This window comes from Parasteatoda tepidariorum, chromosome 9 (assembly GCF_982258835.1).
Source record: "Parasteatoda tepidariorum strain Cologne lab strain chromosome 9, Ptep-v5.0, whole genome shotgun sequence".
Classification (NCBI taxonomy): Eukaryota; Metazoa; Arthropoda; class Arachnida; order Araneae; family Theridiidae; genus Parasteatoda; species Parasteatoda tepidariorum.
In genome coordinates this window covers 99,032,959-99,060,198 of record NC_141763.1, presented here as the reverse complement: position 1 = coordinate 99,060,198, position 27,240 = coordinate 99,032,959, and the positions used below count along the sequence as shown (strand labels likewise).

General features: G+C 27.1%; 1 protein-coding gene across 1 annotated transcript; it reads right to left on the bottom strand.

The window, feature by feature from the left end:
• Nucleotides 1–1,080: 1,080 nt before the first annotated feature.
• LOC107451245 (sodium-coupled neutral amino acid transporter 9 homolog) lies at nucleotides 1,081–25,342 on the bottom strand. The gene is made up of 14 exons (XM_016067284.4): nucleotides 25,111–25,342; nucleotides 23,762–23,888; nucleotides 22,684–22,775; nucleotides 20,434–20,497; nucleotides 16,869–16,962; nucleotides 16,592–16,759; nucleotides 12,910–12,969; nucleotides 11,643–11,831; nucleotides 9,346–9,450; nucleotides 7,469–7,575; nucleotides 6,231–6,335; nucleotides 6,006–6,154; nucleotides 5,728–5,817; nucleotides 1,081–3,716 (listed from the first exon to the last, which is right to left on the bottom strand). The coding sequence occupies exons 1-14, from the start codon at nucleotides 25,212–25,214 to the stop codon at nucleotides 3,542–3,544; spliced, it is 1,629 nt and encodes a 542-aa protein (XP_015922770.2). The 5' UTR covers nucleotides 25,215–25,342; the 3' UTR covers nucleotides 1,081–3,541.
• Between the last annotated feature and the right edge of the window lie 1,898 nt (nucleotides 25,343–27,240).

The following is a 27,240-nucleotide window of genomic DNA, read 5'->3' as shown; positions in this document are numbered from 1 at the left end:
TATAATTGTATAAAAATTAATTATTTTTAAAGATTTTAATTTTCTAAAGAAAAAAAGCTTTGGCCACATGTGGAAAAATTGGAGTTAGTATCCAGATTGCAAAATAAAAATTTTAGGTGCATAGTTTGCAAAAAAACATGAAGATACACATTTTGAAATATTTTATTTTCGTTTATTAGAGAAAAGATGGAAAAAGCAATTCTTTTTTTCTCCCACCTGAAATGGTAGATTTCTAATGCGTATAGCTTTGATTTTTTTATAATATATTTACAAATTCAATATAAATATTTATATTTTATTACCATCCGTAAGTAATAAATATATTAGTTAATTTTCTAATGAAAATTATTTGAGTCGAGATTTTTAATGTTTATCAAGTTTAAATTAGAGAAAATTTGAATAGCATCGTATTTATAAAAAAATTTAGTCATGCTTTGAATAAAACATTAATTTGCTTCAAATAGTAAATGAAATAATTTTGGTTTATAATATTTATTCAAATTATATAATGACTTTTATTGCTAAATTCTTTTATTATACAGGCAATTTATATACAATAAACAAAATATTACATTTCAATATATCAGGTACAATAGTAGTTACTTTATATATAAATACCCATCAATAGAATATAGGGCTGCATGCAAACACACGTAAATATTTTTATAAATTCGACATGTAAATAATTTTATTAAATCCTGCTTTTTTATGCTCACATTTTGTGTTAAAAACTAATTACCTTGAGTTGTACCATATTTTAAAAGTATATTTTTAAATAGTTAGCAGCGCCATATTTTGTCAAATGTGAAAAAATTCTTGTTTATTTTTTTTTCATGCATATTTTTGGGTTTATCATTAATTGGTCTTTCAAATCGTCAGGCAGCTTTAGAACGCTTAATAATATGATAAATAATAATTAATAAACATTATGAAATCCCCTGAAATCAATTAAACATTTATCGTAGAAATTATATATGACTCATTTTGCATGTTAATAATCAAATGCTATTTATGAAGATTTAAACTTGTTTGATTTTACTTTTAAGAAATCAATAATCAAACTGCAGTACTGCAAATAACTTCAAAATAAAAATATATTGTTTTATTAATAATAAAAACATACACTTTTATGAAAGATGAGAAAGAAGATATTCATTTTCACAAGTGATATTAAAAACATACAAATGATTTAAGTAAAATTCAAATAAGTTATTACCTATAATAATGCGCAATAAATCAAATAAAGCAACATTTTATTAACCACGTTATAATATACAGTTTTAAGTATATAAGAATGCATGGAAACAATTTTTACACTACATCTTATATTTATACCTTCTATACCAGTTTCAAAGGGAAAAAATGATATGTATGGAAAATTTAACTAAATAACATTGCAATTATAGTTTGCTAGTATAATTAGGTTAGTCCAGCTATATAGTTCGAAATAATTTATTATTTTGTATTAATTCATACAAAAAAAAATTTTTTTTTTTACTCAATAAATAACATTACAAAAACAGTAAAGAGATTCAAACTGTTTAATAAATTTAAGAGTAAATTAGTTTAATTTCTTAAGAAGAGATTCACATTAACTAATAAAGGTACATTATTACTAATAAAAATACTCCTTTCATTTTCTTTTACTCTTCAGTAAAAGAAAGGAGAAAAAATAATAAATATTCAACTACTTAAAAAAAAAAAACTATAAATATAACATGAAAAAAATCAGCCCTTTATTAAACAATAATAATAAATAAATAAGCGTCTTATTCAGAGAATAAAACGATAATAAGTGCCACTGAATTTTCAACTGAATGTATCGATTTAAACAAAAACAAATGTTAGCTATATATTAGATCTTTTTACTCTTCAACAATTTTGACACTGAATGCACGTGAATAAGCGTTATTGTACACACCTCGTTTCCAAAACATCTAGCAATAATATACACATAGATAGGGGAGTACACAAGAGAGAGGTATGCATTTTCACACAGATTACAAATAATACTTCCAACATTCATTTTACCTAATCATGGAAATGGAGTTGAATGCTTGAGTTTAAAGCTTTATGATTCAAAATCTAAAAGTGGTTAAAAGAGTAAGGTGCCAAATTTAAATGGAATAAAATTGTCATGGAAATGATATAATGAAATAAGTTTAATGCAAAAGGAAAGTAATTTAAATACAAGAAGAAAATAAATCAGATAAAAGAAAGAAATATCATTAGCTGAATGATGCCACATTTACACATCGAAGTTTAAATAAAAAGAAATAAGTTTGAAGTAGCTGCTCCACAAAAAGTATGAGTAATGTTTTTCGAATAGGTCTTGCTGTTGCATGTACACATGGTAAATGTTTCCGAATTTCAGATTAGTTCTTTTGCTCTTGTCTTTCAATACATTCCTCCAAGAATTTAAAAAAAAAAAAAAAGGAGAGAGAGATTGGAAATACTGGCCACAACAAAATTGGCAATGTTTAAATCAGAGATTGATTGAAAGTATTAGGCAGTGTAAAACATTTTTCATTTACTCCATAAATATTTTCATTAAAATATCAAACATAAATAGTTACAGATTCAAATATTCTCAACTTAATACTAAATTCAGTAAAAGAAAGTGAAAACTATACAGAACGAGATTTGAAAATTTCTAATATCACAGTACTTTATGGTAGTTAATCTAATAAAAACATTTTCAAGATAGCTGATTCATCAAATCAATAAAGATTATATCATTTCTAAATTTTGGAACAATAATAAAAATATTCTTAAAGCAATTTAGGTACTAATTGATGTACATAATAGTTAAATATGAACATAATTGTTTGTTTGCTCTAAATGATAATTGTATTAAAAGGTAAAATAATTAACAATTAGCTGGCATTTGCACAGTTTATTATTAATTACACCGAATTTGCAGAAAAATATTAAAAAACTATCAATTTTTATCATTCATTGGTTCTTTAAGGATAACGATAGTCCACTTTTCAAATAAGCTCCAATTTAATTATTTAAGCAATGGTCACACATTTAGGTGATAAGTATATAAAAAAAAAATCTATTGCAATATTTTCAAAAAAAAAATGATAAATTATTTAAAATATTTGTAAATAAAATTTTGTTCAATGTTAAGTAGTGTATTATATCATTTGTATTTAAAAACTCTAATTGAAAAACTCTAATTGAAAAATTACTGCAAAATATCTAAAGTGCATTTAAAGAGGGACACTAATAATTTTTTTTTACTGAGAGAGAATTTGAATACATTTTGAATTTAGTATTTTTCTTTTGTTGATACACTAAATAGGCAATATTGAAAAAAAATCAAGAAAAATTTTAACAAATAAAAATAGACTATACGAATTGTTGCAGTCACTTTTATTTCTGACGAAATATTTGCAACAATAAGTACTTAAAAATGCTACCTTTAGTATCCTGTCTCAAAATGAAACTGAAGAGCCTATAGTTTAACTTTTATGTATGAATACTTTTTACTTAAAAAAGTAAACATTTTTTTATAATTAAATATGATATTTGTTTACTTTCCTTGTACTAAAAATTGAGATATGAAATTGGCAACTCCTAATAAGACAATAAAACTGTGTAAAACAATGTTCAAGACTGTCAACTGTTGTTTATCCTTCAGAGCTTTTAGGTAAGTAACACATGGGAGAGTAAATATATATGCTAATCCAGATATCGCTCCACAATATCTGAAAAAGGGAAAAATGAATTAAATAATATATTTCATTAAATGATTATTAAAAGAAAAAAAAATTTAAAAAAAAAAAAAAAAAAAACTTTCTTTTTGCTCCTGCCAAAATGACAGGGTGAAGTTTCGCCTTCTGTTTCTCGCACCCATGATATTTTTGGGCTGGTGTTCAAAAGGAAGACACCAAAAAGATTAAAGCCTGGAAATTTACTTTTATTTCTCAATCTATACACCAGATGGCAGTGTCAAACTATTCGTCATGTGTTAAGAGATAGTTTATTTTAAACTAGATGTCAGCACTCATCAAACATGTAAGCTAAAAATTAACCATCATAAACCATAACAGAGACTTCATCAGATGTTCCTTTTCAAGATTATAAGCTTGAATTTGCATCTGATATAAAACATAAATGGTGAAAAACAAAATAAGACAGAGAATATATAATAATTTATAATGAGCTTCTTTCCTAACTTTTAAAATGGCGATAACTATTATGTGTGTTAATTTAGGAGGAAATAGACGATATAACAATTAACTTCATGTGTGCTTATTTTCTTTTTCATATATTTTTTTATCTTGCCATTATCTTTCATTGATGAAAGACTCACAATTTTTCAACACCAAACATGATATACATTGTAAATGAACAATTGCTAATATTTTTCAAAATTAACAAACAATGAAAGCAAATTGAAAGTGATTTCATTTAAGCAAATATTGATAACACATAAATACTGATAATCATATCTGATATTTTAATCATTAGCAGACAAAGTGATGAAACAACTAGGAAGTAGATGATATAATCAACAGGTTTACACTTTTCTAAACATGGTTCATAAACTTTTAAGAGAAAACTCTTAACTGATAATACTATCTTACATTTGCTTATCATTAACTTAACCTGATTTTTTTTAATACATATTTTCTAATGGAATTCAAATGTCTGCTAAAACTATTTCATTCAAAAACAGAATATTATTAAATCAATAATTATTGCATAAACTGACCTGCGGCTTTTTCAAAAATTTACCATAATATGCTATGTTTAGACTATAATAATAATTATTTACCACAATAACTTATCATAAATGTGCTATTTCAATACTTTCATACCTATTTCAAGCAATAAATGAAGAAATTGATAGATTAAATTAGAACTGATAATTTATATAGCTTGATCGAAATTTTTTAGAAATTGAAAAAAGAATATAATACGCTCAAACAAAAATTTTGTGTCAAAGTGCATAGAACTCTTTTCATTATTATTTTAAAAGGCAAACCTTAGGATTGTCACTATATTTTTAGATGCCTTTTGAGAGTAACCGAAAACGGTCAAAATTTCAGATAAGATGTTTAATGGTTCCATACTTTAAAATTAGCTTCCTTTTTTTTAAAAAAAAAAAACCATATTTTAAAAATTTTATCACTCAATAAGTAGTAAACCCATTTTATTTCAGTTTTTTATAATTTACAATTCAAACTGATTACTATAAAATATTATTATACTATATTAATATGAAAATAAATTTTTAAAAATAAAAACAAATTATTAAACATATCTTTTTTTTTTTCATTTTTCACATGCAACTGTCTTTAGGAAACCACAATTTAAAAATGGATGCAAACAAATTCGAACTGATGAAATTAGTTTGAGAGAAAATGTAAAAAGTAAAACTTACAATAAAAAACACAAACTTTTGACTGTTCTCCTAACTTAATTATTGTTATCATATTTTTCGGATTGCAGATATTTCGAGGTTCAGAAATCTGAATATAAGTCGGGAATAAAAAGGTAAGTTTAATTGGTGAAATCACATTTTTGCATATGATTTCATAACTTAAATTAATATCTGCATTAATTTACAGGCATATTTAAACTAAGCCTTTTGAACTAAAAAAAATTGCACTATAGTAGCTGAAATGCCGATCATTAGGTCAAAACTCATTTCGGATTTTTTTATTTTAGTATGCATGTCGATGACTATACATGTCTATGATTTAAGCTTACCTTATAATAGTTCCAACTTTTGGCAAATAAATGTTGAATAATATACAAACAGTCAAAATGACAATATTCAATGCCATTACAGGTTTCCAGCTAAAAAAAAAATATAAGTTTTAATTTTTTTAAAAAATAATTAATAATTAAGTATTTATTTTTAGCTGAAATACTCATATATATTAAATTAGAAATTGCAAGAAAGTATAGTGAGCATTTTCGCTAATAGAGAACATTTTCGCTTAGAATCATAGCAAAAAAAAGGTTAAGGGACAATCATAACTTACCCAGGATAGATATTTCCAAAAGCAAAGTGCATTAGTTGTACACGCAATATGTACACAATTAAAGGAAACAAAGTCAATATTTGAAAGAGTAAAAATACTCTAGTTATCACAGCTAGCAAATCAGAACTTCGAAAATTATTCAGCAAATTCTATAAAGAGAAGAGTAATGAATTCAGCACACACTATAAATAGAATAATTGAATCAACATAAAAAAATTAACTTACATCTTCTATGCAGTGTTTCTGGAAAGGGAATGTAACAAAAAAAACTCCACCAATCACCAAATACGTGAATCCCACAAGTAAGTAAGCCATCGCTAAATCTCGAGTCTACGAAGAACAATGGAAGGAAAAATTACAAAGTTGAATAATAACAAATTTACTGCATCAGTATCAAATAAACTAATCTGTTTAATAAGTGACTATGACAGAAAAAATATCAGTATCAAAGTGTGCATACCTGTTTTCAAATTTTTTTAATAATTTATCAAAAGCATTAAAGAACTTCAAAATATTTGCTGTTATTTGATTTTTACTAATTGAGTAAAAGATGGAACCGTCAAACATTGACCCAATGTTTCAGCATTTTTAATTTCCCCCGTATGCACTGTCTTGTTTTAATGGTTCCGTCAGAAAAGTTATTCTTATAATATTAATAGTACTCGTTTATATCATTTTGGAAACCAAGAGTTTCCCTTTTCTATGTCTCAGAAATTCTACTGACATTTGAAAAAAATTGAAGTTTATTTGTCTTGGGAAGAAAAGTAGTAATTTCTAATGCTAATAACGAAGAAAATGTGGTTTTGCTACACTTTGGGAAAAACATCTCTAACAACAGATTTGATGTTTCTACATCAGATTAAAATGTTAAAATTAGTGGTGATATAAGTTTAAGAAATGGTAGCAGAAGCTAAAGAAGTGCAAAGTGATACCAATGAAGACTGAACTTAACACAACTAATTAGAGTGAGCGTTTGAGGAAGGCCTCAAAGACTTTAAAACAATTAGGAACTTTTTGGATTCATATGAACTTTCAGAAATTCAACAAAGGTGGAAAAAATTTTTTTGTTAGTGCAAAGTAGAAAGAGAAGTAAGATTTCCAAATATTTTAAATAAATAAATTTATTTATTTATTCTCTTTTTGCATTGCAAATATATTTGCAGGAATTACTTAATTTTTTTCAATCAAAATTCTTTATACTTATAGTAAATTTATTATTTTTCATAAGTTATTACAACAAATAATTTAGAAAGTGATGTAAATTTTTGCCCCAAAAACCAGGCTTTAGTTAATAATTCTTCGAAAACATAAGTTTTCTACGTAAAAGTACATTTTGTAAAAGTATAAGATGTTCAATAGATTTTTTTTATTTTATTAAATATACCTAAAATTTAAGGGATAGAATGCATATATACAAACTAATGTAAGGAAAACAATAGACATATCAATGAAACATTACATACATTATTTTTAGGTTCTTTCTGGTTTCGCATAATAGACAGAACACAGTTATGTATGAAAAAGGACAGAGACAAAGTTCCAACAAGAACAGGAAATGTAACTTGAAACACTAAAAAGAAATATAAAGTTAGATAAATTATAATTTTGATGAAACTTTTTAATTTGAATATTTTTTAACAACATTTCCACTTCAAAATATGTACAATTTTACAAAACTGTTACATGTTATTTATTAACTGTTACATCTCATATATTTAGTATAACGTAAAAAAAAAAAAAAAAGTTACCACACCAAGCCAGTTGTTATACAACGCAAAAAATTTATTATACAAAAATATAATGATATTATTTTGTTTTTATCACTATAGAAATAAAGTGAAATTATTATCTTGTTATTATCATTACTATAAAAATATAGCGAAATTATTATTTTGTTTTATCACTAATAAAAAAATATAGTAGAATTATTATTTTGTTATTTTCATAATAAAAACACTAAAAGTCGGTTTGTAATATATAGTGCAAACATTATAATGCTGTAAATAAAAACCCAGCAAACACATTATGACGTATAGTTTTACTTTTTTTTTCTCCTTGGAATTTTTTAATATAAACAAATACTCAGAGATCCCTTCTTCTTATTGTTAGAGTTACAGTTTTGCGACAAAGAGAGCAAATCCATCAAAAAAATCTTTGTAAGAATTTGGAATGTATCAATAACGCCATTTTGACTCTATAACTACAGTCAAACCCTGCTATAGTGAACCCTCAGATATAGTGAACGAAATGTTCGGTCCCGTGCCTTGCTATACGCGTATAATGTTATTTTTTCTGGATATAGTGAACCAAAAAAGTGATGAAGTTGGATATAATGAACTTTTTTCTGTCTTCGGCTGATTTCCCCCCCTTTTTTTGTAATATTTTTGAAATTTCTACTTCAAAATTAATATATATACCGATTTTTAAAACCATCTATAGAGGGGAATGAAGCGATAAACATTTTTCCTTGTTTGCTTCTTTTATCTCACTTTCCCATCCCTAAACAAACCAAGCAGATGTTTCCTACCCAGGAAAATGGATGCAATTAAGCTGATATTTGCAGGGAATATAAACTATCCAAATCTGCAGTTTGTAACATATGGAAAAATAGGCAATTAATAATTTCTGCTCATGAAAAAAATTTAGATAGTAGAAAAAAGTTGAGAAAAGCAGATCATAAGGATGCTGAAGAAGCATTACTCCCTGGGTTCACCAATCGAAGAAGTCCCAATCTTCCAGAATCTGGACAAATGTCGATGAATTTGCTAAGTGATTTTATGATACTACTTTTATGTGCTCGAATGGAAGGGTAGACAGGTTTAAAAAGCGGAATAACAGAAATTCAGAAAAAATTATCTGAGAGTCGGGAAGTGTTTCCATATCTGATGTTGAGAATTGCTCATCAGCTAAAGATAACTAATTTTTTTTTGTACGCAAGACGAAGAGTAAGGAAAAACAACCCATTTTTTGCTACTACATAATATTTTTTCAGTCATTTATTTGAATAATGTGTAATAAAAGGGAGCAGTTTGGGAACCTTTAGTTAAATTGCTTGCGTAACGGATATAGTGAACTCCCGGTTATAATGAACCAAAATTTCGGTCCCTTGAAGGTTCACTATAGTGAGGTTTGACTGTATTTTATTTTTTAAAAAAGTATTGGTTTTCACTCTCCAACATTAACATTTATGCAAATGAAAATTTCAGCATTTTACAACAAAGTTTAAAAACAATAACAATACAAAAAGTAAAAGCAATAAATGGTTAATAATTAAAAAAAATGTATACAGTATGAAAGTTTAGAAAAATAAATAGATAAGAAATAAAGAGAAAATACTTACAATGAACGAAATCAACAGATGTGGGATCAAAAGTATTGAAATGTATACCCCATTTGGCACCCTTCACAATAATGAAGATCATTAAGTAGATAACAGAGAGTGTACCTAAGCATAAAATTCAACATTTTTCACTTCTTTCTTTCCAATCAATTCAATTTTTAAGTAAACAGAAACAGTTCCATATTTTTTTAAGGCAAAATTAAAAACGATGACTGTTTGTGTCCAGTTATGCTCACTTTAAGGAGAGAGTACATAATGGCCTATTCATAGAAGATTCACAGAGAATTAAGTGCGTAATGAGAGGCATCTATTTTGTAGGAGTGTCCGTCATATGAGGTTTCACTGTATATTTTAAAACATTCTCACTTTTAATCTTTTTTCATTCATGAAATGTTAAGATTCTATTGAACAGCATGTAAGATCTGATTGTCAGACTCTTTGTGGAAGGTTTGCTTTCAAAAATTCTGCTCCTAATTTTGTGAAAAAAATGTCCTGGTTTCAAGAAAAACCACAAAAACTAGCAATCTCTTCAGACTTTTTATAGAAAATCTGTTTGTTTTTTTTCTCTCCCCAATTTACTCCTTTCGTGAATATGTGAAAATAAGGTCCTATTTTTTGTGAGGGGAAGAAAAAAAACCATGCCTTTCAATTATTTTTATTTTACTTACAGTTAGAAGTTTCAATCAAAAAAATTTCATAACACAAAGGGAAAAAAAGAGTCATTGTGTTAGTCAATGTAACTTCAAGAGAATTTCCGCATATTAATTTTTTAAAAAAGAAAAGAAAAAATAATAAAATATTCTTAAATCCAAGACTTTTTCTTTTCAACAAGATTTGAGTCGAACTGTAGATTAGATCTTCAAACATATTATATTAAAAGCGTATCATTACTAACAGTTAATTCAAAACTTAATTCAAGATACTTTTTTTTGTACCAAAACTTTAACCATTCCTAAAATAACTAAGAATAGATAACAATAACTATTATCTATCTATTACAATAATTCTTAAATTATAATATTTTTAATTTTATCACCATGGCAGCAGAATGATCAGAAATTCTGTTGACTATGAGTATTATAGGATGTACGTAATTTTTAATACTGCAGTTGAAGGTTATATATCAATAATGTATGCGTTTAATCCTTTAAAATAGCATTAAAATTGATAAAAAGAATATTTAATGTAAAAACTAATTCTAAATTTATATGTAATAAAATGTTATAAAAACAATATCAACAAATTAATTTAAAATACATATATTTAGTATGTATATATATTTATGCATACTCTCGATATCTCAAAGTTGAAGAGACATGAAAAGATTTTTGAGATAGCTAGTTTTCGAGATGAAAAGTTCAAAACTAAATAGTATGTTCAAAATAGTAAAAAAATATATTCTAAAATACTACTCTAAAAAGGAGAGTCATGAAACATAAGAATAACTACTATTAAAAATGTATGTAATGATAGTTGACTATAAGTCTAAATACAACAATGATAATTTTATTTTGATAAGGTAAGGAAAAAAATAATTATGCATTAAAAAGAAAAGAATTGATTTACAATAAACTTACATTGTGATTTTTCCGAAAAATTCATTTTCTATTTAAAAAAAAATTCAACATAACAAGGTTTTAGAAGAAATTTTCCGACATAAGAATTCAAATTAACATTAGGTGGATATATAATGCCAAGGAGAAATATATTTTTTATTACATAACAAGGTTTTTGAGATATCTAGAGTTTACTGTATATGTAAAATTATAATCTTTTTAAAGTTACATTTAAGTGATATTGTATTTTATTTTATAACCATCATTGAACAGTCGACCCAATTTTGGGTTTACGACTACTAATATTTGACACTATAGCCTAGTAATTTTGAACCCAATCCATTAGACAAGGGAACACCTGGATTGAGTATTGGGAGAAATTCACCTTCGTTGATGGAACTAAACCGCATTTGCATTTCATCCGAAGGAAAACCATGAAAAACTCCCAGGGTTAGCCTAACCTATGATCTGTCTACCAGTGAGGATAGTTTATGTCAGCACTGTGATTGGGGAGAGCCAGGTGCGGAATTTGTATCAACCAGTCATGGCTAGGATTCGAACCCGGTTCACCTCATTGGAAGGTGAGCGCTTTATCTCCTGAGCCGCCACGGCTCTTTAAGTGATGTTAAGTGATTCAACAGTAAATTGCTATCTTTGGTACTTATCTCAAATATATAAAAAGTTTCAACAAAAATTATGAAATTTTTAACATGAATAAGAAATATTGAACGTAACATGTACCTAAAGCATTCAGCTTTGAGAAAAATGTAGCAGATTTCAAACTTATCAATGGAGCAAAAACTGCAGCAATATAAAAAGGAATAGTCGTTTCCATGTTCCAATATTTATAGAATGGATCAATGGTACTGTTACCAGCTGCACTAAGCATAGTTAAACTGCTATTTATGGGGGTTGATGATGGGCAATAAACTATAAAAAAAATCAAACAAGTTAGGAATATAGATGAAAAAGATTCAGTAAAACATGAATAAAAATTTAAACTCAAAATAAAAATTAACTTTTTTTGTAACAAGAAAAGTTTCAAACAATTTAGCTTACCAAAAAGCCTTAATGAAAAAGAATCACTTAAAAAGATAAGATTTTTTTCGGAAAATAAAAATCACTTATGTATTCACTTAAAAATCACTTATATCACAAAGTATTTTCAAAACAGAATTTAAGAAATAAATAAAATAAAAAATTAATAAAAATAATAAAGTACGTTTTTTTAACTCTAAAAATATGAAAATAGATTATTTTCCTTTTGCAAAAAATAAGTCAAATTAAGTAACTGTAATTAATTCTCTTTTTCTAACTAGTTAAACTTTAACCAAAATTGTGATTTTGACTGAAGAAGAAAAGAATTTTATAAGTTAATTTTTTTATTTTATTTACTATTATTTTTTTGCAAGAAGTATAAATTGAATAACTAGGGTCTCCAAACTCCAAAATCAATACAGTAAAAAGTTTGACTTAAAAATTAAAATTTAATTCTAATTTACAAAAATAATTTCTTTTTAACAAAGATTACCAATTGAAATAAAAAAGGGAGTTGTAAATAAAAAGATGAAACAAAAAATTTATAAACAATCAAACTGATATAAAAACTTTATAAATTATCATATATTTTGAAAAATACATGGAATATATTAAAATAAAGTTACCTAATTTATAAAGGCTTATATTAAAAAAAAATAGATTACAAATAAAAATGTACAAAAATAGCTTAGATAATAAATTTACTAATAACACCGAGAAGCTGTTTCAAAATATTAAATTATGAAATGCTAAATTAATTTATTTATTGAAAATTTAAAATAAGTTACAAAAGGGCAATGTTTGTTTATTTTTATACAAAAACTATTATAAAAATATAAAAACTCTAAAGCATACGCACAATGTTAATATGCACACACACAGCTGATATTAAATAATAAGTCAGTTTAAGTATATTCTGGTTAATATCGAAAATTTCAAATTTAGTAGGGAAAATATAAATATACATTACCATCAGGATACATTGTGTTGTTGTTAACATCAGGTGAAGGTGAATGGCCCATGTAAGTTTCTAAAAAAAATATTTGCATAAAATTATTAAATACTATCTTTCTATGCAATTATGTAAACTAACATCAGCTTTAAAATATTCCAATGCAGTAAACTACCAAAAGGTGGCCACAAAAAAATTCCCCAACAGAAAAAATTCAATTAAATCTCTCCGATTATATAACTGGTGGGTGGCATTCATTCGATTATTTATTTTACAGTTAGGCCTTGCTCTCAAACATAAAATATATATTACATTTCAATAATAATATAAGTCGGAAATAAATATTATCTTTAAAAAAATTAAAATCAGACCCATTTAAAAAAATATATATATATATATATATATATTTAAATTTTTGATACCTAAAACTTAAATTAATTTATTGTATCCAACTATTTGGGTATTTTAATTCAATTCTCTGTTCTAACTGATTTTCCAGTTCTGTGGCAACAATGTAGCAGATTTTGTGTAGGCAGATCATATATGACAAAGAAAGAAAAGATGTTTTAACAAACAGAAAATGTAACATATTGAAACATATGATTCTTTAACTACCTGTAGAATTTACACTATTATTATCACTCTTTCTGCCACTTCATAGATAATAAGAAGTAAACTGCATGCATTTTTTTATTAGAATGGTGTGTATGAAATGTCAGATTTCAAAAACTGTACATCTTTATTCAAAAGCTGTTTTTTTAATCAAAACCAGCTTATTTACACGTTCTTTTGAGAACAAACTTTCATATTTTTAAGCATTTAGAACAGTTTTTACAGGCTAAACAGCATGAAAACTAAGACAGGCTGAGACAGATTGCATATCAGGGTTTATTGATTCTAAAGATCAAAATTTCTTTAAGACAGGCATCCATCCATTAAAATCCAAATAAGAAAAGTGTTTTTAATCAAATGGGGTAAATTTAGTTTAAAATAAACAAATATTGAGAAAAGACATGCAGTTTTATATATTTACTTAAAAATCCGACATTTCACATGCACCAAACTCATAAGATGACATTCCATATAAGGCAGTGCATAGCAAGGCTTTCAAAAATCGCTTTTACATATATACATATTCCGTTTCACTCTGAATTGAAGCATAGGGCTTCTCCACCTCACTCTTTTTGTAGTCAAGTATTTTGCCTATTGCCATTTTTTCCTATTACAGTCTTAACTTAATTGCATATCGGATAATTGAATAACCCTCTTACACGAATAAAATTTAATGGAACCAAATCATTATATATTAATCTAATGTTAAATTTCCTCACTAGCCTCTTCTTAATTGCATAAAGAAGAGGTACTGAAAAGAGAGAAAAAATATTTTTAAGAAACATTCCACCAGTTAGAATGCAATTTCTATTTTTCAGTTAAAAAAAAAAAATAGGTGGTTCTTTAACAGGGACTTCCTGCTCATTTGTTGCTCTACATAGATATTAGGGGTATAATGTAAGAATAAATCTAACCTTGCTGGCAGTTATACATTGAAGTAAATAAAGGAATTACATTTAGATTGTAAAAAAAGGTACAGAGTGATTTGTTTTGTGGTCAAGACTCGCAGTCCCCTCCTAGTGTGCTATTAGTTTTGATAAGAAAAGGTTTTAAAAACCTAACACACAAGTGTTTCTTTCTCTTAAGTAGAATAATCATTGCTTACTCCAGTGAACTTTAAATAACATTCATATTTTATAATGCTAACACGGACAGTTTTAATTACAATTGTTAATTGATCATAAAGTAGAGTTTATTTAATTAAAAACTACACTATGCATTAAATACCATTAAAAAAGTAAAATTTCTCCAAAATGCATAATTTAAGATAGAATAAAGCACTCCACTTTTAATCGGATAACCCGCTCAATTGAATAGAGTTGGCTAGAACCAATGATATTCCTTTAAGTGGGGTTGACTGTATTTTCAATTCGTTTACAATCCTGCTGCTGCAAGTTCCTTTTAGTTCTTTCTTATTTTTTCTATTGCCCTGAGGGCTCCAATCAAAAAACCTATTTTACTTTAAATTTTTCAAGTTTATGTTGAATGAAATTTCCAATCATGACATTTCCTTTTACATTTTTTAATTAAAAACTTCAAGTATTTCTTAACAACTGTTTAGTAAGAATCTTGTTTATCAAGTGGTTTCATAAAATTTGTAATGAAGAAATCCTTAGAAAAGCAAAACAGAAACCGATTGATCTCGAAATTAGAAAACGTAAAACCTTTTTTGCCTCACCTTTTTTTGCTTCAGTGCAAAACATTATGATCTTTCTCTTAAATTATTCATTTTGAAATTTCTATTTAATATAAGGTTCTCATAGTATGAGTTTTAATATTAAAATATAAAACTGATTTTTTATTTAAATATCAGCAGTAAAAATATTTTAAATGCAATAGCATTACATTAAATGCAAAATATCACCGTTTTACTGAGTTAAAACATCGTTACTTAAAATTTTCATGTTTCAGTATCATTTTGTAATTGTTAAAAAGAATTTATAAAACAAAAATTTGAAAAAGCATCAAACAGATGAAAAGAAGAAATGATTTGATGACTTCTCACTACTTAATGTGAGGTGAACATGAATACACACAATAACAAATAATGAACTTAATGATGGGAATCTAAACGCATTTTGAAGTTTGAAAAATGATAATTTTACCCCCCTCCCCTTGCTAGTATTGAAAAACAGCTTTTTTTCGCAATAAATTTGATTTCATTATTCACAAAAGTATAATTAGTGTTAAGTCTTTAAAACACATAGGGCAAAGAAGACACCTAATTAACAATTTGGCGAATAATAATTTCATCATTTGATCAATAAGGCATTTTTAGTAGCCATACAAAATCAAAGAAAAATTTCGAGTACAAACAGTGATATGATTTTTTACTTTTTTCTTTCTGGATATTCAGACACATTTAATTGACTTATCAGATAATCACATGATTTTAAAAACACAACACAATCTGAAACTAATTATTTTACCGGAAAATTAAAAAAATTATTATTTTTCTTAGTGTGCTTAGGTAGATTAAGACCTATAAGCAAACCAAACACTTTCAACTTTAGATAAAAATCACCTCATCAAACTTTGATCACCAAATCTATTAAAAAAATGTGCAGCCATTTAGTTTTAAAGATCGAAAAATATTTCTCTTCAATATATTTTGAATAAGCATCTTGGTATTGATGTTGGCAATAATAATATTAGTACTGGTTAGTGTACTTTAAATAGGGAACGCAATTGTGGTACTCAAATGGTTAAAGTATTTACTAAGCTTTAATTTTTCTTTGGTTGATGTATTTTTAAGTGGTGACCCAACCCTGTATAGTAAAAAATTTCTAAAATACAACTTAAGGAATAATAAATGCAAGATATTAATTAGGCTTTGTGTTTAATTAATATTTCAGTGAAATGTAAATTATTTCGTAAATAAGAATCCAATCCTATAAATTGCTGTAATTAGTGTTATAAAATACTTAACACTTATTGAGTACTATTGCAATAAATGGAAAATATTATGATAAATATTTGTGAAAAGATGGGAATTCATGTTTTGTGAACTAACAAAAAAATCCAATTAAAACAGTGAACAATCAAAGCAAGGTACATATTAAAAGCATATTTAAAAAGTAAAACATACCATAAGCATAAACACCAATGAAATATAGAAAATTGGACATGAGAACCCAATAAACAACAGCTCCTCCAAGTAATGGAATTAAAGAAAAAAATGTAGCTATTCTTTCTGCCCACGGACCGAGTAAATATCGACAGAAATCGGGAAACTCTACAGCTGAGTTAGGTAACTCTAAAAATAAAAAAAAGGAGAAATAAAATAACCTAAATGATTTGACGAAACACAAAAAGAATATATTAAAATGTTTAATAATTGTGTTTAGCATATCTTATTCACTCACCAGCTATACTGCGAAGACTGACTATTCTATAAGCTGTGTAAAAACAAAGACTTCCCATGAGAAACATGATCACCATGCCACATGCAAAGCCAGCCTTTAAGCCACCAAAAACAAAAATTCAAAAATAAATTTCAGACACTTAAAAATAAACATTGCTTAGGCACAAACATTAAGTGGAAAAAAATTTAAATACTTACAAATATTGTAACTTAATTTACTAATTAGTAATCATATTATATACATACATATATATATATATATATATATATATATATATATATATATATATATATATATATATATATATATATATATATATATATATATATATATATATATATATATATATATATATATATATATATATATATATATATATATATATATATAATAAATAAATAAATACAAGAAAACACTAAGAAAGTTAAGAAAAACAATAAGTAACATTTATTGCGCTTAAGCTGCAAGTAAACAGCACTCATTAGATAAGTTCAAAATGAAGAATAAAACTGCTTTTTATTCTTCATTTTGAACTTATATATATATATACATATATATATATACATTAATATTTTGACATTTTTGATACAGTATTTTATTTTAAATATTCCATTTACCATCGTAAAGGAATGCGTCCTGAAGAAAACCTTTACGTTTTCTCATTTTAAAATTCGTTTCTGTGTACAGTCGTATTTGTATATACATACAGAGTGCGAAAAAACTGGAAACAGTCAAATATCTTGAGAAATATACACCAGATCAAAAAGTGAAACTAAACACATACAATATTTTTAAAAGCTATCCAATGATACCATACTCGTTCTTTCATCCCCAGGGAATGGGGGCGAGGGAAAAAATTTGAAATCTTAAATATGAATCCCTATATATATTGCAGATTCGGATTCATCAGAAAAAAGAAATTTTATTTGAGTTTTAGGTTTACGCATTTTGCTTCACAGATGACACATAATCAAAAAAATTAAACTTGAGTACAAACTGTTTAAAATGGTTGAACCTAATAATATATATCCGAACCTAAATAACATACAAGTTGTTGAAAAGGCAAATCTCGGGAACCATCAGATTACGAAGATAAAAATAGACACATTGAAATTTTTTTATTGATTTTTGATTTATTTATTTATTATTCAATATATTTTAAAAAGATGCTGAAACGCACTTAGTTCTACTTATTTATTTTTCAATCTGACGAGTCTTCATTTACAAAATTTTATAGGTTCATATTTAAGATTTCAAAGTTGCCACCTCCCCCTTTCCCTCAGGGGTGAAAGTTTGAGTTTCGTATCATTAGATAACTTTTAAAAAATAATGAATGTGACAATCTATCAATCCGATATATATCTATCAATATCGATCCACACATATATGTATATATAAATGTATATATATATATATATATATATATATATATATATATATATATATATATATATATATATATATATATATATATATATATATATATATATATACACAGGGTGTCTCAGTTAAGCGTTTCAGAACTTCTAAGAGGGGTAGGGGGCATCCTGACGACTCGAAATCATATAGCAATGGGGGGTCGGAAATGCTTTCCTGAAGCGGTGACGTACACAGAAGCACCATAAAGAAAAGAGACCGTGAGTGAAAAATCGCTATAATAATACATTAAAAAAATTATATGGTACATGAGCCAAAGCAAGTGTTCGAAGTTTCTGCCACCAGCTGCATTGTACACCTCACATCTCCGGCGCATGGACATTCGAACATTCTGCAATACTCCAGGAATATCTCGCAGGCAGCTACTGCGATTCTTGTAACTGACATTATCAACAGGGGTGTCATAAACCAGTGTTTTCATATGACTCCAGAAATCAAGACATGATAGGTCGGGTGACCGAGGAGGCCATATAATTTTTTCAATGTATTATTATAGCGATTTTTCACTCACGGTCTCTTTTCTTTATGGTGCTTCTGTGTACGTCACCGCTTCAGGAAAGCATTTCCGACCCCACATTGCTATATGATTTCGAGTCGTCAGGATACCCCCTACCCCTCTTAGAAGTTCTGAAACGCTTAACTGAGACACCCTGTATATATATATATATATATATATATATATATATATATATATATATATATATATATATATATATGGCATTTCATTCTAATTAGGCAAGACACTGTAATCTAGAAAATATTTAATACAGTGTAGTAGTAAAAAAAAATGAAGGAAGAACTTTAAAATTTATTTTTGTGCTGTTGACACTGAAATTATACTAAAAATGGATGTTTAAAAGGTTTTCAATTTTATTTATTTATTCAATGCTTGCATTACATAAGAAACCTGGTTGCATAAGAAAAATAGCAGGTTTATATTCTTTGTCACATACCAATTGCACTGTTGTCTCTGTTGAAAAAATTGTAAATCCAACAAACTTGAGAAGTTTTTTATGATTATAGGTCTCTATTTAAAATGGTACATAGTTTAAAAATAATAGCACTTATTTGAAATTAGCTAGCACATAAATGTGTACTTTTGCTTATTTTGCATAATTACCACCTCATAATAAAGATCTTGGAAGAAATAATCTAAGTAGAAAATTGCTCACAAACAAGCAAGAAATACAATGAAAAGTTTCTACTTATTCTTTTTCAGTAGTATAGAATATTATATATATGTGGACATAAGCTGATTTCATCAAATTATTGTAAAAGTACTAAAATAAGCACATATTTTAAAAGACTACTTTCATTAAAATTACTACTAAAAGCACTTATAAAATTATTTTTTAACAACAAAACTACTTAAGGAAATGTTTAAAATAAAATTTAGTTTTTAATCATACTATACATAGTTGCTTAAAATTTTTTTGAGTATTTAATATTTATATATTTTAAATATTTCATTCAGTTAAAAATTGCAGACAAAATTTGTTCAAATAATATTTGTTCAAAAAATATTATTTCAAAAAAGGTAATTGAACTGTGTAGTCAAATAGAAAGAAAAAAAGCTTTGAAGAGAAAATTAAGTACAATTTTGTCTTGAGTAGCAAAAATTGGAGGTTAATTTAATAAAAGATGTAAAAAAAAAAATTTAAAAAAAATCCCTTTTTTTTTTATTAAAAGAAGAAAAAAGAAGAAAGAATTAATAATCAAAAGTTACTGTATATTTTATTTCCCAGAAACAAATATCTTTCCTCTGAAGTAATAAAATGAGTGATTTAAAATTACATCACCAAAAATGTCTAGAACAAAAATAACAGATAACAAGTAAGATAACAAACCAAAACTTTAAACAAGATAAAGATGTCAAGGATAATCAACACTTTATCTGATCTGAACAATTTATCTAAAATTGTTATCACAAACATGAAACCAGAAATTTAGGGCAACAGATTGGATAATTCTTTAAAAAAAAAATGTATTTTTATCTCAGAACTTACTCAGCATCAGATATAAGTGTCTTTGTACAGATTATCAAAGTAGGTGGAATGAAAAGCATTCAGGTGTTTAAATTTCTATGAAAATGGAAGAGATAAATAGTTACAAAAAATAAGGAAATCACCTGTTGAATAGCCCAAGGCATGCTTAATAAAGAAGATCCCATCATTGTATTCCAAATTGAAAATCTGTAGCATAAAACAATATTATCAGAACAAAGCTGAAATACTTTAATATTACAATACTATGCAAATATGCTAAGACAATGACATCTAGTCTTATCTTAATCAATATTTAAGTTCAAATGATAGGGTCAGGCGAGGTGGAGTGGGTATTTATCTATCGAGCTTTTTTAAAAGAAGGCTTTAAAATCAAACTATTAAATTTATTTTATCAAAAGTTTTGAAGCATTTTATAAATGTTACTGTGAATGACCGAAATTTGAGGTTGTTGACTTCCACTGGTGAATGTTGACAATCACATAGTTGCTTTGATAAATGAGAGAAATATATACTTGGTCCAGTTAAATGCCACTGCCCCGTATATATCTGCCTGGTATACCCTACACTAATGTTTCTCCTAATCTATCCTCAGCAGATATTAAAATATCAAATAAATATAATGATTAAATCAACGAATAAATTAATATAAAATCATCGGATATAACAAATATTTCGGACATTCACCAACGATACTACGTGATTGTTGACATTCATTGAGGAAAGTCGACATTCTCTTGATTTTGGTCATTCACAGTAACATTGGATTCATGTAGAATAAATATGAAGCATAACTTATTAATTTTGTTTGTTTGTTTTTGTACAATAATGCATTCAAAATAATGTGTTTTGATATACCAATTTTACAACAGAGTGGGGTAAAATGGACTCAGTTTTAAAATTAGTACATATTTCATCAAAAAACATAATATTGTTTTAGAAATAAAAATGCTCTTAAATAAATATATCTTGATTAGATTTAAAAGAATAAGTGCTTAAAAAAAATTTTTTTTCTCCTTCATTTTAGATTAAAGAGTTAAATGTTCACGGCTGTAAAAATTAGGTTTCACTTCAATGCAGTATATGTTACTGAGCACTACACAATTTCATCAAATAACAAGAAAAGTTTTATAGTTTTTCATTTACCTGAAATATAGTATAGAGTGAAACAATTATTGCTTATTTTTGGTAATTTAAAGTGTTTTTGCTATTTATAGAAGACATCTATTTTTATTAAATTTAGTTATTAAGGAAATTGCTTTGTTTTCCATGAATTAACTGCCATATGAAGGCAAAAACTTGTGTGAAAACTCATCTATATATTTAAATATGCTTGCTAAGTTGTACCATTACATTATTTTGGTAATTTCTTCCCTTTAAATAATCTACCAGTTTTAACTAAAATTAATAGTTTTGTCGGTTTTTAATGATATTGGAAAAAATTTCCTCGGCAAAAAGTGATCAGATAGTTTGTAAACATTGAACTTTTTAATCAGTTTCTAAAACTAAAATAAAATTGCTTGCCCCAATCCTAGGCTCTAAAAATATTAAACGAATTACCTCAATTTAAAAGGAGAAACTAGATCTTTTTTAACATATGCCCATATTCCCCCCATGCATCTACTTCATCCCCACCTGACTCTATAAAAACAAGGTTGGTAAAAATCAATATTAATGCAAAATAAATAAATACAACAAATAAAGGAAATAAAAAATAAGTTATTTAAATCATGACAACCCTCAATAAAAAATTAAAATATCATGTTTTTAAACATAAAATAAATTATATATATAATTTTTTAAACAAAGAATTAGTAATAAGAAATGAATAATAAAGAAAATTAATTTTTATTTTTTTAGGTTGAAAATTTAGCAAAAATCTTAAAATGACTTACATAAAATATATAGACATTCGATCAGACAGACTAAATTATGCTATTATAGATTGCTAAAGTTTATGAGAAAATGATAAATTGTCTTACTTTAATTTTTAGATTAAAATAGTAATGCAGTTAACATAGACTTATATTTTGTGAAGAAATATGCAATAAGTACACAAAATTTTTAAGAAATTATTTATATTAACAGTTTATCATAAATTTTAGTAAATAAAATATTCAGTGAAAAATAAAACGATTGAAACACTATTTGCAACAATTTATCACCATTTACTGAATAATTATACTTCTGTTAATGGTAAACATAAAAAAAAATAATAATAATAAAATAAATAAATAAATAAAAGTAATAGAATTTGGAAATTCTCAACAATTGCACCAGTATTTATCATTAATTTTACATCAATATTTAAGTCTCATTCCCTTTCATGCGCTGTTATCTATCAATAAATAAAGAATAAATCTTGGATTACTTACATTGTAATGAGACTACCTTGTTTTCCGGTGGGTTTGATGAGAAGTGCAAATGGAAAAAAGAAGTTTGATGGCACCACATGATCAGGAATACTCTAGAAAACATTGAATTAAACAGTTCTACTATAATGATGATGTTACAATACAGGGCAATCAATTACTATCGTAAATATTTATCAAAATTTGTAATGTATTACGTAATAACTGAATTTTGTATTCAAAAATTTTTAAATTATCCTCTCATACTATTTTATGTGTGTGAGTATAATAATTCTCTCTCATTATCAAAATAAGAAAAATTTGTAGTTTATAAAAATAATTGAAGGCATTCTAAAAGGCAATTTCTGTGAATATTTTTTTTTCGAAAAAGTAAACAAGCGAAAATGATTAATTGATAAAGAAAGCTGTTTTCTATAATTTAAAATGAAAATCTTGAGGAAATGAACATTTAAAGAAGTTTTCTTTTTTTTAATAAAAAAAGTGCTTTCAAATGCTCATTTTCTAATAATTTTCAGTACTAATTATAGAAAAATCTTTTAAGCGTATTTATCAAAAATTATTTTTTTAGTTGACTTTTTTTTTTTTTGAGAAAAAAAATTTATGCACAGGGATTGTCTCTTAGCATGCCTTTAATTATTATTTATAAACGACAAATTTTTCCTTTTTTTTTCTTTGATAATGAGTGAAAATTACTTTTTGAAATACACACAAATAAAATAGTATAAAATGGTTACCAAAAATTCATCATTCAGGTATCAAAAGAGCATATTTGTAGGCCACTTCTTCAGGGGCACCAAATTCGGTGGACTATCGTTGCTCCCTCGTTAAAAAGAACAAATATCACAGAGAAGAGACAGAAAGAATATCCCATGCCTTCTTCGAACCTGGGACCTTTCTGACATGAGGTCAGCTCTCTGACAATTATACCAATTGGCTTATGGAACCTTATAAACTAATGGAATAAGTAACGAAAGAATACCATTACAAACGTAATTCCTGAATGTAACAGAAATTAGCTACAAAATTAAATAAATAATAAAAAAAACAATTTAAATTAATAAAAAAATTTTATGAAACTTACTAATGTGTCGATGGATGGATCTGCTAATTTAGTATAATATCGATAACGTTGATAAGTTGCAATGCTAACTGAGCCAGCTTCTCGGCGTACACGTTTCTTATGTACTTGAGGATAATGAAATGGTAGTCTAAATAAATAAAACAATTAAATTGAATTTTTTTCCTGTATAAACAGAAATAATTTAAAGAGACGATCAATTTTTTTTTTTTTTTAAAACTTAATACGATAAGTAAGTGAACAAAAAATATTTTCATTATTTTGTTACTAAAACATTTACTTAACACTATGCATCATATACAAAAATTATTGTAGGATAATATTACAATTATTTTCAATCATGGGGCATTTTTTTAATAAATACATTGAGATGGTAGTTATAAATCATACTCAACAATATTTATAATTGATCAGATATAGGGACCATATAGGAAGCTTTTATAGTTGTTTCCAAAACTAACATAGATCCCCATAAGCAATAAATGTCAAATTTTAATTTCCTACTGCGTTGGCAAAATAATCAATTTTTAACAATCTAACATACTTTTCTAATCTAGTTTATTTTATATTAACATAGGTCAATATTTTTGTTACTTAAATAAAATTTATCTTCACTCACAGTATTGTATTCGATAATTATTATCGCGCATAATATTTACGACATTATTGCTTTAAGATGATCTTAAAATTATAGTTATGAATAATAACAATATTTTCACATTCGATGAATAACGTTACCATCAATAATTGCAACATTGTAGTATTTGATTGTTTATTATTTCTACCGGTATAAACCAGAATCTCACATTGTTTTTATGCATTGATGAACATTATTGAAAAATAATTGCCTTTGGTGATGCGTTATTGAATATGGTAATAGGTATTATTCGGATTGTGGCAATAGGTACCCAATATGTTAATAAAGAAACCTCATATAATTACCCAAAAAAATTTTATATAGGTACTGTAGAAATAGGCTTTCAACAGCTTTGTCAATGAATGAATATCTAAAGTGTTAATAATATTTACTTCTCCTTTATAAATACATTTTACAAGAAGAGTTCTGCATCAGCGTCCACCCTAAAATCTTTGCAAAATTTTTCTATGCAGTGGTCATATTTATAATAATTTAATCAAATATGAAACAAAATGTGTGCCCATACCACAGATTTTATCATTAATGAAAGATCAACAAATAATAACTCATTAAATCATTTTAGTAAAATTAATACTTTTTTGCAATAATTTATTAGAATATAGGTACGGTTTATTGTCAGTTTTCTGCCAATACATTATTTCATCCAGAGTTAAACAAAAAGAGAATTATCGGCAATTTAAGGTAGAAAAAGTACCTAGCACGACGAGCTCTGCTTGAAGTGTCAGATTCACAATCGCTAGCTTCATTAGCAAATTCGTCAGTGCTTAGTAAAGGAGTGCTAGCATCAGGTTCCATCATTGATTTATTTCATATTATATTTTATTATTAAGATAACTAATAAGCAAATTCAAATCTCTTCCCAATCGACATCGCACTTCACTCCTCAAGTTGTTTTTTATAAATATTTATATTGTGAAATGAAACGAGTTTGGTCAATTTTAAAGTTACAGTTAAAACAAATTTACTTAAATCAGTCAATTGTAAATGACGTCATGAAAATTTAGGTTGTTGTTGTTAATTTACGTTGCACTAAAGCTGCACAATGGCCTATTGGCGACGGTCTGGGAAACATTCCGGAGGATGACATGCCATCACAATTTTGATCCTCTGCAGAGGAGATGGCACCCCCGCTTCGGTAGCCCGACGACCTGCGCGCGAAGTCGAGCACTTTACGGTAGCACAGTTTAACGAGGACCAATACCGCACACCCTCGGTCCCTACGCAGACTGATTCATGTGGTCACCCACCCGCACACTGACCGTAACCAGTGATGCTTGACTTCGGTGATCTGCTGGGAACCGTGTCTTAACGATCAGCCCACTGCGGAACTTGAAAATTTAGGAGTGGTTCTTATTCGCGATCGCAACACTCGAATACGCCATCTGGGGAGAGACCGGTTTCATGCCTTTAGCCCTTCTCCCTTCCCTCTCCTCCTCTTTTCAGTTGTATAGGAATGTACTACGATATTTTCCCTTTTCTTAATATTTTTCCTTTTTATTTAATCAAAATATTTTTTAAAATTTCCATGATACTTTTCTTTAGAACTATGTTTAATGCAGTTTTCAGTTTAATAAAGTGCTTCAAGTTGAAAGATTTTAATCTATATGAAAATCAAGAGAGAAACTAACGTACTTCCTTCCTCTATGACTTTCCACACGCTAATGGGGAAAGCATGTGAAGTGTTGCCATAGGAAAAGAGTTCTGCTCTACGCCACCTGCAGCCCATTTCGATCGCCAATTATGAACAAAAAATTTGCACATGAATGAAAACCTTATTGATGAAACATATTTACTAGTGATCCCACAGAAGTCTAATAAAAAATATATGATTCCCTGTAGATCCATGAAGTCAAGCATAGCTAGCAGCAATCAGTGAGCCAGTGGGTGATCAGCCACTTAGATCAACCTGCGGAAAAACCGAGGGTGAACGGTATGGACCTTCATTAAAAATTCTACTGTAAAGTGATCGACTTCACGTGCAGGTCATCGGGTTACTGAGGTGGAAGAGCCATCCCTTCAGATGAGAATCGAAATTGTGATAGTATGTCTTCGGATGGTGATAGTATGTCACCATCAGGTATGTTTCCCAGACCGTCGCCGATAACCCGTTCTGAAGATCGACGAGAATATACTACAACATATATTTATTATCAAAAAACTTGCCAGTCAGGTTCCTGTTCCCCTCCACGCATTTTTAACATGCAATGAAAATGACCCTCAAGAGAAATAAAAGCTTGCTTAGTGCATCTTACCCCCGATTAGTATAGTACAAAGAAATTTTTCCGTATTGTGATATCCACCGAAATAATCAATTAGTCTTGACGATTTTTGTTTCTCAAGGGCAATGGCCCTCAAGGAAATAAACAAACACAGAACCTTCTTGAAGGGTATAACTAAAGGCCACCCCTCTATATGTTTTTTTTTTTTTTTTTTTTTTAAATTGCAAGTTTAAAATCTATTTGGCCCATGGTGACTGTAGTTGGCGCGACAAATCACAATACGGAAATATTCCATCGTTCAATCATGAAATAGATACAATTGAAATACTGCATCACTATTCAATTCTCGCATATAAGCTGTAGGATATAATTGTTTACACTGAAAGGTATTTTTCCTTCATTAGCAAGGCTTAAAGATTTCCCCAATCATTGATTTATGATTCAAATAAAAAGTCTTTCAATCTAACTAGTCACCAGTGGAGGCCAGACAATTTTGCAGTTCCACTTTGGCTCCTGCTGCTTTCTGTAGCATTGCACTGAAATTATGCCATTAGTGTTTTAAGCGCAAATCAGAGGGGTGGAAATCATACATGAATTCGCTGCTT

Excerpts from the sequence above, each read along its gene's own strand:
- LOC107451245 (XM_016067284.4), bottom strand. The coding sequence starts at position 25,214 with ATGATGGAACCTGATGCTAGCACTCCTTTACTAAGCACTGACGAATTT. Across the intron at positions 22,776-23,761 it reads ATCCATCCATCGACACATTA|AGTATTCCTGATCATGTGGT; the intron begins GTAAGTTTCATA and ends AATGTTTTCTAG. Across the intron at positions 16,760-16,868 it reads CAGTCTTCGCAGTATAGCTG|AGTTACCTAACTCAGCTGTA; the intron begins GTGAGTGAATAA and ends TTTTATTTTTAG.